The following is a 17288-nucleotide window of genomic DNA, read 5'->3' on the forward strand; positions in this document are numbered from 1 at the left end:
TGGGCACAGAACAGAATCGGACGGGCGAAGAGTCCAGCCTCCTATCTGCTGAGTTCTTCCATCCCACAGAGCCCCAAGAGACAGGGCCAGTTTACACAGCACTGCTTATCCTTTAAGAACTGGAGATGTTGGCTATCGGTGGGAATGCAAACTGGTGCAGCCGCTGTGGAAAGCAGTACGGAGATTCCTCAAAAAGTTAAGACTACAGCTCCCCTAGTCCCAGCAATTTCACTACTAAGTATTTATCCAAAGGCTACAAAAATACTGATTCGAAGGGACATGTGCGCCCTAATGTTTATAGCAGCATTATTAACAATAGCTAAATTATGGAAAGAGCCCAAATGTCCATCGACTGATGACTGGATAAAGAAGATGTGGTATCTCTATATAATAGAGTATCACTCGGCCATGAAAAAGAATGAAATCTTGCCATTTGCGATGATGAAGATGGAACTAGGGGGTATTATGCTAAGCTAAATAAGTCAGTCAGAGAAAGACAAAAACCATATGATTTCACTCATATGTAGAATTTAAGAAACAAAACAAATGAACATAAGAGGGAAAAGAGAGAGGCAAACCATAAAACAGACTCTTAACTATAGAGAACAAACAGGGTTGCAGGAGGGGAGGTGCGTGGAGGGATGGGCCGAATGGGTGATGAGGATTAAGGAGGGCCCAAATGAGTGTTGGCATGAGCACTGGGGTGTTATATGTAAGTGATGAATCCTAAATTCTACTCCTGAAACCAATATTGCACTATATGTTAACTAACTGGAATTTAAATAAAAACTTGAAACAGAAAAAGTGAAGATCACAAATAAAATTGATAGTACAAAAAATTTTAAAAAAAGAACTGGAGGTTTTGGGTGGGAAGGTACAAATATTTGCTCTAAATACCAGGGCTAATATTTATCTCCAGCTTGTCCATGCTTCAAACACTATAGTTCCTCCTGAGAGGTGTTTTGCAAAGGCCAGAACACATGAATTTCTTCAACAGCAATAATTCTTATTATTTTTTTAATATTTTATTTTTTATTGTTATGTTAATCACCACACATAACAAATGTTAATACACCATACATCATTAGTTTTTGATGTAGTGTTCCATGATTCATTGTTTGTGCATAACACCCAGCACTCCACGCAGAACGTGCCCTCTTTAATACCCATCACCAGGCTAACCCATCCCCCCACACCCCTCCCCTCTAGAACCCTCAGTTTGTTTTTCAGAGTCCATCATCTCTCATGGTTCGTCTCCCCCTCCGGTTTACTCCCCTTCATTCTTCCCCTCCTGCTATCTTCTTCTTCTTTTTTTTTTTTAACATATAATGTATTATTTGTTTCAGGGGTACAGGTCTGCGATTCAACAGTCTTGCACAATTCACAGTGCTCACCATGGCACATATACCCTCCCCAATGTCTATCACCCAGCCACCCCATCCCTCCCACACCCCCACCACTCCAGCAACCCTCAGTTTGTTTCCTGAGATTAAGAATTCCTCATATCAGTGAGAGCAATAATTCTTATTAAAATTGAGATCCAATGTCAGAAAATGTACATAGTTTTCTGAAGTGCTACAGTATTCTTCTGAGGAATGTTAGCACTTAGCTTCTTGTTCCTTTCCTTTTTAAATGATGCCATTACATCATAAGTTAAAATCAATACAGTGGAACAATGTAGCAAGTATATGCCTTTATTACATAGTATATAATAATATAGTCTATAGTATATAACATAATTGATAATAATTTTATGGTATATTATACTATATTTAAGTATTTTATTTTATTATTATTTTTTAAAGATTTTATTTATTTATTTGAGAGCAAGAGCAAGCACGAGAAGCGGGGGCAGAGGGAGAGGGAGAAGCAGACTCCCCGCTGAGCAGGGAGCCCAGTGTGGGGCTTGACCCCAGGACCCTGGAACAATGACCTGAGCCGAAGGCAGACACTTAACCAATTGAGCCATTCAGGTGCTCCTATTTTTAAGTATTTTAAAAAGTCACATTTACATTGCATAATCGTAACTGTGGTGTGTGTGTGTGTGTGTGTGTGTACACCTGTGTATGTATTATCAGTGGTCCTGCACTTGAGTATAACTTATGTGTGTTGAACTTGCAATGAGAAATGTGAGAACTGATATCATTCTACAGATGGACTTTAACTAGACTTTCAGAAGTCAATTCCTAAACTGTAGGAAATGGTCATTCTTGACTTACGGCTTAACCACTTTATGGAGTTGTCAGAAAATAATTGAAATTTGGGGATGTTTTCTCCCCTGCTTGGCCAGTTTCCACCACCATTCATTACACGTTCAGAAGATGCAAACTTATTTGGGTGTTAGCCCTCAGTCCCGACATAAATGGAAGATGGCTGTAAAAATATCCATAAGTTCTCAGGCCACAGTTTTCAGTTCCACTGACTAATGGATGGAGTTTTTACCTTGTGCCCACATCACCCTGGGATCTGGGAATGTATTAAAAGAGTAAGAAAACCCCATCCCTTTTCCTGAGTATTCTTCCTTTCCTGTGGACAAGCAAGACATAAATGAACAAATCAGAAAAAATAGAAGTCAGCAAATAATAGTTAATTGGGGGCAGCAGGGAGGAGAACCAGAGGGCGCAGGTGTCTCTGGGACAGACTGAGGAAGAGGCTACCGCTTGGCAAAGGCCTGGAAAGGATGGGGGCACGGAGCGTGTACAGAGGGCAGGAAGCCCTTGAGGGAGCAGGAGGAACAGAACAATGTGGGGATGCACGGGAAGCATGACTGGGGGTTTGCATGGTGTGCATTGCTACCCTTTTTAGCAGCAGGGATAGTTAAGAGATTACTGTATGTGTAAATTTGGGCCATGGCCAAATAATACCCAATTTGTTCATAAACTTCATTTTTTAAGGACTATTAATTCAGCCCCTTTTCTGAGCAATAAATTAACATTTTATGAAGATTAAGCTGCAGACACAAAAGTGAATGCCTCTTTAAACACCATGATCACCAGCAGCGCATCCAATTTGTCATTGCCAAATTGTGTATTAAGCTAAATAGTTGCTCATATGTTTTGGATTTTTTGTTGATAATTGTTTTTTTCCTTTCCCCAGATTTTCCTGCATGGAAACAATTTAAACAGCCTTCACCAGCTAATCCACCCCGAATTTTTGCCCTCTGAATTTGGAGGAACCCTTCCTCCTTATGATATGGGAACTTGGGCCCGGACGTTACTTGGTCCAGACTACAGTGATGAAAATGACTATACTCACACTTCCTACAATGCCATGCACGTGAAACACACATCCTCCAATCTGGAGAGAGAATGCTCCCCCAAGCCGATGAAGAGGTAAGACCTGCATTATCAGAGCCTCCCAGTCAGAGGTCAATAAGCATTTTTGATTTGGGCCTATTGCAGGTTAAGTAACTGAAGACCTTTATGGGCACAGAACTTGAATAAAATAAATTGCAATACATTCTCAGCTGATTTCACTAGAATTGAAAGCAAATGGGGCTTGGCTGGCCCAGAAATCGAGTTGTCCCTGTTGTATTAAGGAAACAGTTAAAGGCCGGACCTTGATCATGTCACGATTACAGTGCTCGTCTCTAGGGAGCCTGAGTTAACACACAGAGAATGAAATGTTGGGCCTTTGAGATGGCCTGGATTGAAAAAGCAACCTTCCAGAAAGCATTCCTATCATCCATGCATTTAGAACCATTTATTGAGCATTTACTTGCCTATAGACACTGATGGGCCCTGGGAACACGCATGTGAATAAGACATCAAAAGAACAGAGAAGCGTGGCCTGGGAAAATCTGTCGTAAGACTTTTGTCAACATGTTTATAAAGCGGGTGACACCGGAGCTAGGCTCTGAAGGATGAAAATCAGCAACCCAGGCTTAAAAAGGAGGAGAAGGCATTCTAGGCAAAGGGGATAGACGGAGGCATAGAGGCATGGAGGCATCGGAGGGATGGGATATTCTGGTGTGGCCAACAGGTGCATGAGGGGTGCAACGGTGGGAGTGGACGTGGAATGAAGTTCTAAAGATTGTTGCATCTGGGTGGTGACGTGTATTGCATACTGAATTTAACAGAGTGCCATGAAAGAGGGATTTTTAAAATCGATGTACAAATAATAGACGAGTGCTTTCTCATTGTAAAAATTAAGACCTTATTTTTAAGGCTATAATCCCCCAATCTCAAACCCATTTCCTCCCAAAGGTAACCACTGTTATGAGACTAGGGTGGACTCTTCCATTCCATTTTCCATATATTACCTGCATCTATCCACACCCACGGAAAATATCGCATATTGGATATTAGTTTGCTAGGGCTACTGCAACCATGTACCACAGACTGGGTCGTTTAGACAACAGAAATGCGTTTTCTCACAATTCTGGAGGCTAGAAGTCCAAGATCAAGGTGTTGGCAGGGTTGGTATCTTATGAGACCTCTCTCCTTGGCTTGTAGACGCCTGCCTTCTCCCTGTGTCCTCACACAGACTTCCCTCTGTGTGTCTGTGTCCTAACCCCTTTCTACAATACCGGTCATGTTGGATTAGGACCTACCCTAAAGACTGTTTTACCCTAATTACCTCTTTTAAAGTCTCTCTCTTCAAATAGAGTCACATTCGGAGGTACTGGGGGTTGGGGCTTCAACATATGAATTTGGGGGGGGCAGGGCACAGTTTATCCCATAGCATATTATTATGCACATCCTTCTATGCCAGTGAATCTAGACACATCTCATGCTTTTAATGCTGCATGGTATTCCAATAGATGAATATGTCACAGTTTAGCTGTTTCCCTCTTACTGGGTACTTAGCTTATTTCTGAGTTCTTTCTCTATTTCGAATGAAGAGACTCGGTGTAAGTCCTTGATATGCCTCCTTTGTTCTCACGGGAAGTTCCTCAGGTAAACGTGGAGCTTGTAGTCGCTGTGTCAGAGGGTGTGTGCATTTTAAATTTAGCCCACACTGCCAAGCGGCCCTCCAAAATGACTGTTCAAGATGGATACTCCCACCAGCATGTGTGAGAATGTCTTCCCCAGACTCTTGAAAAGTACTTGATATTCTCAGGCTTGAATTCTAATCATCATCCGGATGGCAGGACCATTCTATGTCATGTTTGTTTTCTCCTCACCAGACATAGTTGAGCAGAGAAATGAGTTCTGGATTTTTATGAGGGTCATGGAATTCACAGGGAAATGTAGACTAAAAGCCATCAGAAGGTGGATGAGGGCCATAGCTAATACTGAAGCAATGAAGACTGACTACACTGTAGAGGTATTTGGGGAAGAAAGAGTGTCACTGTTAGAGTCTCCTATGGATAACTGGGCTTACACTGATGTCCTGAAGCAAGAGAGAGTGTCCAGGAGGGAGGATCTCCACATTTCCTGCTCAATTGGGAATATCGCGTTCACATGTCTGGTAAAGCCTCTCTGCTGAGGCTGGAGCGATCTGGAAATTGATTTATTCCCCAGGTTAACAGCCGACATTCTCTGGGAAGTGTTGGTCATGGGGTTGAGAGGCTGGCTTTGTATCTCTACAGTAAAGGGCCTGACCTTACTGGTATAGGTGAGATTGTCCCGCCCAGGTGCCGACCCACTCTCAGTCCAGGCCCCAGCACAGTAATGATAATGTAACAACTCACACTACTGACACTGTTCTGAGCCCATACCCACATTAACTCTCTAAATCCTCACCATCACTCTACGAGAAAGGCTTGATCATTATTCCTAGTTCGCAAGTGAGGACGGAGGCACAGAGAGGTTGAGCAACTGCTCAAGGTCACACAGCTAGTAAATGGCCAAGCTGGGATTCAGAGCTGGGCAGCCTGGCTCCGCACTCTGCATTCCTGTCCTCTGTCAGATATGACACACTGTCTGCTTTCCCTCATACTTTCCAGCCTCGCCTCTAGTGCCAGTCTTCTCTCTCCGGTCCCTCCACGGGCAGGAACAATGACCCTTCCTGTGGTTGGTCCCTACCTTATCTCTAGAGACTTCGATAAATCATCATACCCTCATATTTGTTGGAATGTCCAAAGTCCAGTGGCATAACGTAGGAATTGGCCACTTTTTCTCCAGATGATCAGTTACAGACTTATATCTCTTTTGGGTGACTGGACATGTCCTGACTCCAAGTTCTGCCTCTGAGTTGACGTTAAGGATCAGAGGAGGTGATAGCCTCCATTATGAGACGGTGAGTTCTGGAGGCTAAAGTCTTCGAATAACATTTATTTGCTTTACACCCTCCTCAAGAATCAAACTCAATGTCCAGCACACAATAGACGCACACAGACACCCTATACATGCTTGCTGCCTATGAATGAATTAATGTGGAATGAGCTGCTACCCACAAACCCCACCCTTGGTACAGTTGTCCAATTACTCAGAGCTGATTTCTCCTGGCTTTCATGGATCCTGACTTATAGGATCTTACAGCCTACTAAGAGAGATAAGATTTTCCCACAAATAACCCTAATATAGTGCAGAATGAGAGAGGTACTACAAAGGAGGTGTAAGAACCTGCTGCAATATTCTAAGGAAATATTCACTAATCTCAACCAGGAAGACTCTTAGAGAAGTCTTCTTGGACAAAGGCAGGCTTTGGAAAGGTAAGATTTTGAAGTCAAAATCCAAGACTATGCCAGAGAAACTAGTAATTGTGTACCTCTCATTACCTTACCAAGACCATCAAGGTTTCCTGCTCATTCTTGCTTTCATTGGTGGTGGCATCCTTGGACTGTTGCTTGGGGACTTTATTTATTTATTTATTTTAGGGGGGAGGGGCAGAGGGAGAGAGAAACTCAAGCAGATTCTGTGCTCCGCACGGAGCCTGACGCAGGGCTCAATCTCAGGGCCCTGAGATCGTGACCTGAGCCGAAACCAAGAGTGGGTCGCTTAACTGAGTGCGCGCCACCCGGGTGCACCCCATTTCTTGGGGATTTTAGGCAGCGGCAGGATGGGCTGTGAGGAGATTGGTACCAGCAGTGATGCAGCAAGGAGGGGCCACCCCAGCTGTGGGACTGTGCCTGTTGTCAGGTGCTTCACTGATAGAAGTCTGTGGTGACTGAGAAAATACAGGGACAGAACAGCCACCATTCATAGCATCTCTGAGCCTTCAGAACCCATAGGGACATGGGGAAATGGAAAACAGAATGGGAGATCTTAAGGGTCATCTCTTCCAGCTTCCCACCTGATGTGGTTACCTGTCCTCCAGCCCAGGCTGTCAGCTAGCCTTAGTGTGCATTGTCCAGAGATGGGCAGGCAGCTAACAGGGCAGTGTGTGCCTTGTAGCATGGCTGTAGGAAGTACCTCCTTGGTCTGAGCCAGATGACCTGGGCCTGTCCTGTGGGATAACGTTCCAATTTCCAATGGGTAGACACTGCCCAGAGTCCCAATCCCTGCCACCATAATTCCCACCAGTCTTCAGGTCCGTTTAGAGTCAAATGGACTTTTGTGGACTGTCTTTGGAACCTAGTCACTATTTATAATGTAGCCTCTGAGTTCCAAGTGGCTCAGAACAATGCTTTCTGGCATGTGTAGAGGAAAATCCAAGATGTATAAAATTTTCAGGGGATTAGTAGGTCTAACAAGCTCTTTTCTTCTTCCAGATAAATTTGATTCGACCCTTAAGCAGAAAAACTTAAAAAAAATTATTAGTTTAGCACCTGGATGGCTCAGTCGGTTAAGAGTCTACCTCTGGCTCAGGTCATGATCCGAGGGTCCTGCGATCGAGCCCTGCATCGGGCTCCCTGCTCAGTGGGGAGCCTGCTTCTCCCTCTCTTCCCCACTAATGCTCTCTCTCTCTCTCAGATAAATAAATAAAATCTTTTTAAAAATATTCCTTTAGATGGAAAATTTTCTAAACAGATTATTTCAATATTGATCTCTTCTTTAAGAAAATGATGCTTTTATGGGCTTTTGAGTGTGTGGCATTCTCTACTCCGCTACTAAATGACCCCGAGTGTTCTACTTTTACCTTCCTGTTTCTGTTTTTTGTTTTACAATTTACTCTATTTCCTTGCTTCTGAGTCGTCAGTCGTCACTTTCTGTTCCTGGAACTATGTATGTCAGAAGCACTCTGTTTCCTTCTATCTAATTTACCACTGGACTTGTTTTCAGCTTGAAGAGTAGGTAGCCCAACTTAATGAAACGGTCCAACAAATAACAGTAAATCGGCTCCGTAATAGTTATGATGATTTGGGCTGCAAATAAAATAAAACTCCAACTGGACTGCTTCAAACGCTATGGACAATTGATAGTTTCACATAACGAGACGTCACAGAGTGAGGTGACTACAGAATTGTGTGTTCCAGTAGCTCATGGGTGGCGCCCCTGACCCAGGCTTCTCTCCCTGTGTCCCACATGATGAAGCCGTCTCAGGCAGGAGTGCACCCCTGATTCACAAGGGCAGATATGCCCAAACCAGAGGGGCTTTTTGTCACCTAAGAAGGAGGAAGGGGTGGCTTGGGGTCGGGACCCAGCAGCCTGATGTTTCTGCTTCATGAAGCAAGGGCATGGTCTTTCCATCAGTGCGTAGATTTTGTGATATCTCTTTCAATTATTAGGCTTATTAATTATTGCTTATTAATTGCTTTCTTGTTCTAGACTTAATCTCTAAATGGCTATCGATATTATATATACACAGACACAGAAAAACACACTCTCTTGAACTCCTGGAGGACGATTAGTCATTTTTAGAGAAGTTCTACTTAAAAAAACACCTATTTGTATATATTATAAATGTGTTCATGTACTCAGACATATATATACTCTATATTGTGTGTGTATATATATAAATATGTATAAATATTGAAATATATACAGATACATATACATACACACATATATAGATTTTTTTTAAAGATTACTGGTAATACACCTCCTGCACATTTTATCCCAAGACCTGGATTCCAAGTAAGGAACTGGGGTTTTCGCCCAGAGCTGGAGCCGTCCAAGTGCAGATTGCTCTGCAGATCGGGTGGTTTGGAAGAACGCAGCTCAGACCCCGACCTCAGGAAGCACAGGTGTGACCCGCCCCCTGCAGCCTGGGAGGCGGCACAGGTGGCCCAGAATGTCTTGCCTCCTTACTCCGCTGGTCTCTACTAAACTTCGTTGTCAGGGCCGCTATCTATCCACCCTGGAGTTGATGATCTCAAAGACATAGAAAACTTTCCTGGCGTTTCTGGGTAAAAGTAAGAGGGCGTGCTCTGAGAAGTTCGGCTCTCTGCTGAGTAAAGCCACCACTTTGGCCAGCAGGGAGGAAGCTGATTTTCCGAGCCTGGGGCATGTGGTTGCCCTGGTGGTGGGGCCGGGTGCTGTTCTGGACCACACAGGATTGGCATAGAAAGGGAAAGGGACCAGATCAAAACTGTGTCTCCCCCTTCCCCCCAGCCCCATAGCCAAAAGGCAGGTGGTCTCTGCCAGGGCAGCCAGGGAGAGAAAGCTTATATCTAACACCATCCTCTCTTGAGTTGATCTTGAATGAGTTCCTCTGGCTGTACCATGGCAGACAGCTTCTGTTTGCAGGATAAACATCCTCCATGAAAATTGTATATAAAACACTAAAATTATATATAAATGTGCATTTTCTTATTCCCCTTATTATCAGGATTTAGGAAATTTTAGAACCAGAGGAGGGTCTTAAAGTTTACCTAAGCATCATCGGCCTTTCTGCTACCAAGGACCTCTTCTTTTGCCACCCATGTGGTATATATATAAGTTCTTGAGAGAATGTTGCATTTATTAAGTAATGACAAGCTCATGTTGCCATGATGTAATCAGTATTATTTCATAGAATGAGCCTAAGATCTTTAATTTTAATAAAAACCAAGTTACTTACTATTTAATTTAAATTTTAGTCTCCTAGATGGTAAATTCTGTTAAGTTTTGTGGCTTATAAACAACAATGTAAAAATACCTGTTCATTCCCTTGCCCTTTACTGCTTATGTGAAGTCGCTGGGACTAAGGCTCAAGCCTCCTGGCTTTTGGTCTGGGGGTTTTCTATACAGCCATCCAGCTAGCTTCTTCTGGAAGCATAGTGTCTTGCACATGGCAGGTGTTCCATGCATATTTAATAGTCTGTAGCTTGAAAAGTGTAAGTAAATGGTGCACAGACATGCCCCCCCCTTTTTTTTACTAGTGCTTAGATTAAAAAAAAATACTTTTCTTCTTCTAATTATCATAGTCAAGGTCCTGAGAAGCCTCGCAGGGTAAAAATCTGTATCGCCAAAGATATTTTATCGTAGGAATCCTTCTGTGCACTTGTCTCCCAGAGACCAGGGTAGATAAACACCATGCCAGCGTTCAACATGGAAAATCAGGAGGCCGATTTAAGTTCATGGAGACCCAACTGGTCTGAACCTGGGCTGAAATTTTCATTCTCATTGTTTCCTGGAGGTCACCACCCATGGGCTCAGGTGTACCTATCTGTTTTGATCTGGACTCAATCTGCCACACAAGGAAAAGGAGTATTATTTTATCTAAAGTACGAGGTGGTCTTGTTGGCTCATGAATTTTCCAAAAGAGATTCATGTCTCAGCACTGAAAGAGAAACTCCAAATCTGATGTGAGTGGAACCACAGCTCCTTCTCAGAAGCCCAGAAATTAGGGGTACTTGGTTGGCTCAGTTGGTTAAGCATCTGCCTTCGGCCCAAGTCATGATCTCAGTGTCCTGGGATCAAGCCCCACGTCAGGCTCCCAGGTCAGCGGGGAGTCTGCTTCTCCCTCTCCCCCCTGCTCATGCCCTCTCTTTCTCAAATAAACAAATAAAATATTGAAAAAGAAGAAAAAGAAGGAAACAGCAGCTCAGAAATTACCAAAGCAGAGTAACATATTTTACTTCCCTTGAGCAGCAGGTGAGCGGCACGGAGTTATCACTACACCCAGCCACCCAGGCCCAGTGGAGTCACTCGGAGGAAAAGCAGAGTCAGAGTGGATGCACAGAGATTGTTCTAACTTGCTGAGTCCAGGGCGGGGAGCAATGGCCACACCCACCCTGGCCCTGTCTCTCCAGCAGATATTTACTGAGCACCTCCTCTGAGCTGGCCACAGGCCCCTGTCTTTCAGGGAATCAAAAGACCAGTGTCAGCATAGCACTTCAGTGCAAAAAGTAGCAACATTGCACCCGTCACGCACATGAGCACAATCCTAACAGTTTGGTTATTAATTCTGCACCAGCTTTCTAAGTTGGCCCGACACAGTGATGATTCAGGTGCCTTCACTATGTATTTACATTTAAAGATGTTTGTCTTCAGGCTTTTGGCTTTTGTTTTTTAGCTATGTGATAATAACTTTCATAGAGTCAAAACCGTCAATTCTTGAAATCGCCAGAAATGCCTGCCTTAGTTTTTGGTGTAGCCTGATCATAGACAAGGTTTGGTTAAGTATGTGCAATAGCTCCTGTTTTATTTATTTATTAAAACTTCAGCACTTATCAGAGATCCAGACAAGTATTTATAGAGGAGGAACCCTTAGAAAACCAAGCGACATCTCCGATTGCACCAGTGAAGAATGGCCCCCAACTTTCAGAGAAACAATCCACCCTGGTCGATACTATATGCTGGGCAATCTGAGGGGCCAGTGCTTTGGGGTCTTGGCCAGCTGCCCTGTGTGGTAGAATTACTTCTGATCCTTTTGACCAAATGCCTCTATCTTTATGTTTCCTAAACACCCTTCCTAGAAGAAGTGAGGAAGATGTCATAGAGACATTATGAGCCATCCGATTTGGGGGAAGGGGAGAAGCTGGGGGAATGCCTGGGTTGAGTTCAGATTTCTGAGCCAGAAGGAAATTTTGGCCCCTGCCTGGGTGGTAAAAGTCAGTTTAACTGTTTTCAGCTGTCAATAGAATTGGCCATGACCTTGGCGATCTTCCAGCATGCGGTCCTCTTTTTATGGGGTGAATGTATGCATTTGCTGGATAGCTACTCATTTCCGGCAGAAGTCATACATCATCATGAAATACAACCCATAGGAAAAGAATGAGGGGTGGCAGTGTGGAACAGGAGGACCCTTGTCTTCCAAGCAATCAGGGCAAAAAGGTCCATTTTACTGTGTGGCCCGGGAACAGATGTTCCATATGGATGTTACGTTCAATAAAATCACATAATGCATCATTTCTTAATGAATGACCCACAGTCTCTACTGCCCTCTAAGTTGGCTCGTGACTAGTTTCCAGTTCAAACAAGATTGAACTTCTTAATTTTGGGGTGTCCCTCACTCCTGCTTAGCCAGCTAATGTCTGAGACTTCACCACTCCCAGAAGCAAAGACCCCTTGGGTAAGCCGAGAATGCCCAGCATTTTATGTCGGTTATTGGATACTGCTGTGTTTCAAGGATGCTCCCAAGAATTTGTTAACATTTCTTAAGGAACCAAGAAAAATAGCTGCATAGTCTCCTCACTGCTCGTGCGTCTGGCTGAGATGGATCTCCTGCTTTTCTACAGCTTTCTTCTCTGTGGCAGAATTGAAGGGGGGCATCTCCTTGCAAGCACATCCTATATAGTCACGTAACATCGAAGTGAAAGAAAATCTATACGATGAATTTGGTCAATAAGAGAATGAATGGGGCTGGATAAACTGTTGTGTTCAGGGCCATGTTTTCTCTTCTTTTTTAAAGAATGACATGAAAAATTAAGAGATAAAGAGGTCGAAGCTCCTGGCAAAGCAACAAAGTAGGGTTGATTTCAAGGGCAACAAACAGATGTGGTTTAAATGACTGTGTAGTTCCAAGTGCAAACCGTTTGGTGGCTCACGATGTATGTTCTTGAAATGATTTCCTGTTTATCGGAGCACCATGGTCAGATGCGGCTAGTTGGAAAGGGAGCTATAGTCTGGTTAAGAAAAACAAAGAATGTTTCTTTCTTGTGAACATATTGCTATTGGTAAACAAACATTTTGCCCGATTCCAATAAAGCTGATGCTGTTTGTGCCCAACATCCAATAGCCAGCAATGAATCTCGCTTATAAGCTTTGATGATCATATGGATGAAAACAAGTATTTGGCATAACACGTGATCAAAATCTCTTTGCAATGTTGTTCCTGAAACCGATGTGCTGCTTGCATACAGAATTGCAGTGCCTGTTTAGAAACCTAAGGGAAACCTTTGTTGTACATATCATTTGGGCTTAGGGTGTCCGAACTGTAGTGTTTGAGTTTCTACGTTGAGGCCACAGAAGAGCATTTTTGAGCTTCCAGCCTCTCATTGGAAACTCCTCCATGGTCCCCCTTCAGATGTGGCAGTTGTGTTCCTGTTATTGCGGCGATCTGCCGCAGGGAGCCCCGTTTCACGTTGCTCCATTGCTCTCCAGGGTGGGCGTCAGGGGGGCACGCATGTGGCACCGCATCCTAATTATGGTCTGCCTGCTTCAGCTCTGTGGCCGTGTGACTTTCGTGGTTGCGCTTTTCTTTGCCTCTCTATTTGTCCTTTTTTCTCGGTCTTCCCTTATCAGAGTAGATGTGGGTTCTGATCACTTTCTTCCTCTGATTTTTCTAGTTACGTGACCTTGGGTAAGTCACGTAACCTCGCCAAGTCTTGGCTTCCTCAAGTATAAAGCGGCTCTAACCTCCGGGGGTCGCTGTCAGGGTCCAATGGCAGCATTGGGAGAAGTCTGCAAAGCACCGCAGAGGAGGCAGCACAATAAGTAGTAGCTTCCTTTCTTCCCCAGCCTTGTTCATAGGATTTCCATTTTGTTCAGGGTTTTGATTTCTTTCCCCATGGAAGTTTCCTGCTAACAATGAAAATTCCCAACTCCCTAATAGAGAGGCCAGCAACCATTAGTGGTAAGGGCTTAGAGGCAGATGTCTTGAATCCCTGGTTAGAAGTCAGACTGCTGTTGGTTATTTCCCTCTTCTTTGCCTTAATTTATGCAGGGAGCCAGTATTGGGCCTTCTGTACCCTTGGAGCCCTGCACCCAATGGACAGCCAGGCACAGTGAATGCAGGGAACGGGAGGCAAGAGCAAGGAGAGGGAGGAATTAGCAACACAGGAACCCCCCACCCCCACCCCCCAACCGCCGCCTCGCCTTCATACAGCCCTCCTTTCCCACTTACCGCTCAGGCAGTCTCTGCCTGCCCTCTCTTGGTCTTTGTTAATCTTCTCCCTCTTCTCCATCCCTCTCATTTAAACTGTTATCCATCTAGTCCTGAGTGTAATTTTTAAAAATGGTAATGATGCCACTCTTTGGCCTGACAGCCTCCGAAGACCTCCCTTTGGTCTTCTGCGTCAGATAAAGCCTGCTCTTCCATATCGCAGGCCTGGGCCACCCTGGCTTCCTGCCCCCAATTCAGTGTGCCAGGCTTCGTCCTTCTCTCGAGCCTCCCCTGCCCTGGGATGCTCCCCCCCTCACCGGTGGCCAACTCCTCCTTCATCAGGTCTGGCTTCTCCAACTACTCCCCTGAAAGGAGTTCTGCACCCTCCCCATTCCCATGGGTCCTGCCCTTCCCATCCTGCTAATCTCTATCACTGAACTGTTTCCTTCTTAATAGGGATCACAATTCCATAATCACATATTTGTTGGTTTTACTTCCATATGAAATCTCCCTTCTATATACATTATATACTCTCTGAGGGCAGAGACTGTGCGCTTTCATTCACCAATGTATACCCTGTGCGTTACATATTCCCTAGTATGTCATAGAGGCTCAGTGTATATTTTGTGGGGAAGCAAGGAAGAGGAAAAGGAGAGGATGAGGGAGAAAAAAGAAGAAGGCAAATAGGGAAGAAGGGAGGCAAAAACTACAGGAGGGAAGGAAGGAAGGAAGGAGGGAAGGAAGGAGGGAAGGAAGGAAGGAAGGAAGGAAGGAAGGAAGGAGGGAAGGAAGGAAGGAAGGAAGGAAGGAAGGAAGGAAGGAAGGAAGGGAAGGAAGGAAGGAAGGAAGGAAGGAAGGAAGGAAGGAAGGGAAGGAAGGAAGGAAGGAAGGAAGGAAGGAAGGAAGGAAGGAAATATATGACAGTAAATGCTGTTAAGAATAGGGTGCTTTGTAGAGTGATGAGGAAATTGTTGCCAACCATCCATAATAGAATAAGACAGTGACATGGTCTTTGTGATCAATGTTTGATTAGAATTTAAAATTGTTTCTGAGTTTATCAAAAACTGACTCATTAGTTTTATTAATTCCCCTAGTTTCTAGAATTCTATTAACAATATTTATAATATTTAACTTTTTGAAGGCTTCATTCATTCAACAAATACTTACCAAGTGCCTACTAGGATATAGTAGATATAGTATAGGATAAAAGTGGTTAAGAGACCGGAAGCTAAAATCAGATTCTAGGGGTTCAGATTAGTAGTCATGTGACCTGAGCAGCTATCTCTCTATGGCCTTGTTTCCCTATCTCTAAGGGTGGCGGGTAGTCATAGATGTACCTTATTATGGCGCTGTGAGGATTACATGAAGCAAGGTTAAATCTTAGCTGCTGACGATAGCATGATTACCTCCCGCTCTGAGTCTATAATCTGTTAAGGAAAAAAGACTTTAAACACGTTACTATACAAAAGCCTGTTTCATTATCACCGTGACAAGAACTATCCATGCAATGGCCTATGTGACTACTCTGTAAAATTCCAGTGCACCATGAGGGTGCATAATGGGAGTCCCAACCTGTGGTGGGACCATCGTGGTGGTCCGAAAGGGCTTCTCTGAGGAGCTCACACAGAAGCTGAGACTTGAAGGATGAGAAGAGTTCCCCAGGCAAAAGAAGGAGTGATGTGGGAGCAGAAACCTTGGATGTGGAAGGGGCAGGGCCACGTGCAGGAACTACAGTGTTCTAACAATTATAAGATGGTTTTTTTCTTACATTAGAAATTTCTGAAATCAGGACATGTTCTATAATTGATGACCTCTCAGACTCAATGAAATACAGAATTTCTTTTTTTTTATTTTTAAAAGATTTATTTGTTTTTATTTTTAAAAGATTTTAGAAGATTTATTTATTTACTTATTTGAGAGACTGTGAAAGTGAGAGGATCACAGAGGGAGAGGGAGAAGCAGACTCACCGCTGAGTGGAGAGCCCGATGTGGAGCTCAATCCCAGGACCCTGAGATCATGACCTGAGCCGAAGGCAAACGCTTAACCGACTGAGCCACCCAGGCACCCCTGAAGTACAGAATTTAAAAAATAAACAAACTAAAAAACATCAGAGAGGTTGAAGATCAGAAAGTAAGGGGAAGAATGGCCAGGGAGGTACACGGGGGCCTGCTGTGCAGGGCCACATAGGTCTTGACTTGGACTTATGAGCAGTGGAGAGTCATAGAAAGATCTTAAGCAAGAAGTGACATGCATATATTGGGTTTACTAAAAATCTCACTCTGTCTGTTGTGAGAAGATTGAGCTGAAGTGGGAGAAAGTAAGAGTGGGGAGACCATCTGGGGCTCCTGAGACAATGAAGGCAAGAAACGGTGGAAACTCAGATTATGGTGGTGGGATGGGGGCAGAGAGAAGACAGACTCAAAACATTTGATGGGTAAAATAAGACTTAACAATCTAGTGGTTATGGGGAATACCTTAAAGAGGTTTCAGGAACAACTGGAGGTCCCTGGCACATGTATCTGGAAGGAGAGCAGTCCCGTTTGTCAAGATGGGCAGCTCTGGAGGAGGTGCTGACTGGGGGAGAAGGTTTAGGGGTTCAGGTTTGGACATGGTTGGTGTGAAGACTTATGTGATATCCAGTTAGAGTAGTCACATAGGCCATTGCATGGATAGTTCTAAAGCTCAGAAAAGGATTCTGGAATGAACATAAATTAAGGGTTCAAAAGCATAAAGAAAGGAATGCATGCCATAGGAATGGAGGAAAAGTCCAGAGTGAGCATCCGAAGTGGTAGGAGGTAAACCAGATGTATGGTGTCCCCAGAGCCAAGGGGGTAGAGGGAAGTTTCAAGAAGGGTAGAGTGGTCAACTCAATTGCCTGGGCTAGATACCAAGTAAGATGAAGATTGGAAGGTGTCCATTGGGCCTCGTAACTTGAAGGTCACATTGGTAGCCTTAGCAAGAGCTATAGTGGAGTCACATGGGTGGAGGGGAGATTGCAGCAACCTCAGAAGCAGATGGGAGGTGAGAATTGGAGACAGAGAATAGAAACAATTATTGCGGGGGCACCTGGGTGGTCCAGTCAGTTAAGCGTCTGACTCTTGGTTTCAGCTCATGTCGTGATCTCAGGGTCGTGAGATTGAGCCCCACGTGGGGCTCCGCACTCAGCGTGGAGTCTGCTTAAGATTTTATCTCCCTCTCCCTCTGTCCCCAGTCCTCTCTCTCTCTCTCTCTCTCTCAAATAAATAAATAAATAAATAAATAAATCTTAAAA

At 44.1% G+C, this 17288-nt stretch overlaps 1 protein-coding gene across 2 annotated transcripts in view; it reads left to right on the forward strand.

Moving 5' to 3' along the window:
• CLVS1 (clavesin 1) overlaps positions 1 to 17288 on the forward strand; it is a 174766-nt gene that overhangs the window by 143290 nt on the left and 14188 nt on the right. For both annotated transcript variants that reach the window (XM_025870636.2, XM_073892810.1), the window contains one exon: positions 3097 to 3332. In XM_025870636.2, the coding sequence (XP_025726421.1) occupies positions 3097 to 3332 (236 nt within the window). The remainder of the gene's footprint in view (positions 1 to 3096; positions 3333 to 17288) is intronic.

Source organism: Callorhinus ursinus, unplaced genomic scaffold (assembly GCF_003265705.2).
Source record: "Callorhinus ursinus isolate GAN/ISIS: 27379988/994484 unplaced genomic scaffold, GSC_fseal_2.0 scaffold5, whole genome shotgun sequence".
NCBI lineage: Eukaryota > Metazoa > Chordata > Mammalia > Carnivora > Otariidae > Callorhinus > Callorhinus ursinus.